The following is a 2,018-nucleotide window of genomic DNA, read 5'->3' as shown; positions in this document are numbered from 1 at the left end:
TCAGCTTTATCTCCGTAAATATTACCCATATACAAATAAACAAAAAACCAAAATGCAGAGAATTTAATAACCTTTCATTTTAATAAGAACTATTTTTAGCGTAGAAGTAGCCGTATACAAGATAATTTCGACATATTTGCGAGGAAATGCTCATTCTCGTAATGTCCGCAAATCAAAATGTCTGATATCTCCGGAAATATCGGTCGCACGACATTAAAAAAAAACGATTTTATAGATAATTAAATACTCTATCGATTTCATTCCATACGTTTTGTACGTAGTTGCAACCAGAGATATTCACGAAAAATGCGCCTAAAAAAAATAAATTTGCATAACGTTCAAAAACAAGAGATCCTTTAAAAAAATCTATCTCGGGAACTATTGATCGTACGAAGTTCATTAAAAAAGCAAATTGTGTGGAATTTTATTGGCTTTATTTTTTATCTGAACGTTAATTTCCGTACAATGAATAGTTTCTGAGATATTAGCAAAAACTGATTTTATCCGACATTTTTTCAAAATGGCGCAGACGGCTATGCGCCCACGCATGGGGACTTTTGATATGTTAAAAAGTACGCTATTATAAGCCTATATACAAAAATTCAGCTTTTCAGCAATTATTTCCTTACTAAAATCTAGTTTGACTGGGCTAAAGATATATTTTATAACATTCTTAAACATACTTGAAGAATTATGTTCAAAATGATTCCCCATACTTCGATGCTACAGCAACTAGTTTTCGTTTGGATTTTTTCCTTGACGATGCCGGTCGATTGGAGAGTCTCTGATTTGGTGTCAGTCAGCACAATTGTGAATTGTATCAAGCACCATGTCCAAACGCCTAAAATCCAGTTAATAATTACTGGATTCTCTATTATCTTGTCTTCATCAAAGGAATCCACGAATTCGACAATATCAGCTACAGCACCAATGTAGGCTAACAACAGCTGGCTTAACTGATCTCGAGTCAAATCACCTTTTGGTAACATCCATCGACCGATTATCAGAGTTAGCATTAAAAACTGTCCGTTTAACATAGAAAACCAATCTTGCGTAGAAATCTGTATTAAATAATCTGATATTAACGTGGATGGCAAAAAGCAAACACTCTTTTAATTAATAAATTCTTGTTGTGTTTTGATATATACTGCTAATACTGAAAATTTATATTATGTGTACATAACATAAACTATGAACTTAATACTGGTAACATATATCCCTACACAGAACATATAATAGTTATCTACTTAATATTCACATATCTATACACTATTCATATCCATTATAGATAACTAGTAGATATCTAATAATTATCTATACATTCATGTTCATTAAACAACTACCAAAGATATTTATTAGATATTTATATTCTACATATCTGTGTTAATAAAATATTTACCGGTGATACTTAATAAACATATATGTATATATTTACAACTGAATAGTTATTTAAATTATGAGTATCAGGAAAAACCGTGAAAAGTTAACTAACAAATGAGATCTTAAAACGCCAACACGGTGCAAAGCGGATCTTAGTGCTTCTATATAATATTAGTGTGAATCTTACAATTTAAATATGTATGCATAAACATACATATATATACACCATATATTGTCCAAAAAATTAAAGGATCACCTGTTCTATCCTTTCAAATAAAATAGGCAAATTTCAAGATAGAGCAACTTCGTCAAAAATGATCGTAACGAGATTTTTATAAAAAACCATTTTACAGCTTGAAATCTCCACTTTTTAAGTTGGTCTTTTAGAAAACGATTAACCGACTTTCTTCGGAATTGCATTGATACAAATACAGATGTGACAAATCGCAAAATTTTTTTCTAACTTTGCAAAGCTCCATGGCCCGAAATAAAAATTGCACACAAACGCGATGTACAGTTTTTGAAGAAAAGAATCTTTCTCTTTAATTTGCTTTTTTGTTGAGCGTCGTACAATTTTTTTTCACCGAGTTATTCAACGTTGAAGCAAAAAGGATTATTTTTGCTTCAACGTTGAATAA

General features: G+C 30.8%; 1 protein-coding gene across 1 annotated transcript in view; it reads right to left on the bottom strand.

Moving 5' to 3' along the window:
* Positions 1 to 297: 297 nt before the first annotated feature.
* LOC105448077 (transmembrane protein 26-like) overlaps positions 298 to 2,018 on the bottom strand; it is a 53,878-nt gene continuing 52,157 nt past the window's right edge. The window contains exons 3-4 of the mRNA XM_011686440.1: positions 684 to 1,061; positions 298 to 312 (exon numbers count right to left, since the gene is read on the bottom strand). Coding sequence (XP_011684742.1) covers positions 298 to 312; positions 684 to 1,061 — 393 coding nt within the window. The remainder of the gene's footprint in view (positions 313 to 683; positions 1,062 to 2,018) is intronic.

Source organism: Wasmannia auropunctata, unplaced genomic scaffold (genome assembly GCF_000956235.1).
Source record: "Wasmannia auropunctata unplaced genomic scaffold, wasmannia.A_1.0 LD336090.1, whole genome shotgun sequence".
NCBI classification, from domain to species: Eukaryota; Metazoa; Arthropoda; class Insecta; order Hymenoptera; family Formicidae; genus Wasmannia; species Wasmannia auropunctata.
Note: the sequence above shows the minus strand (reverse complement) of the source record. Positions and strands in the feature narration are given on the sequence as shown.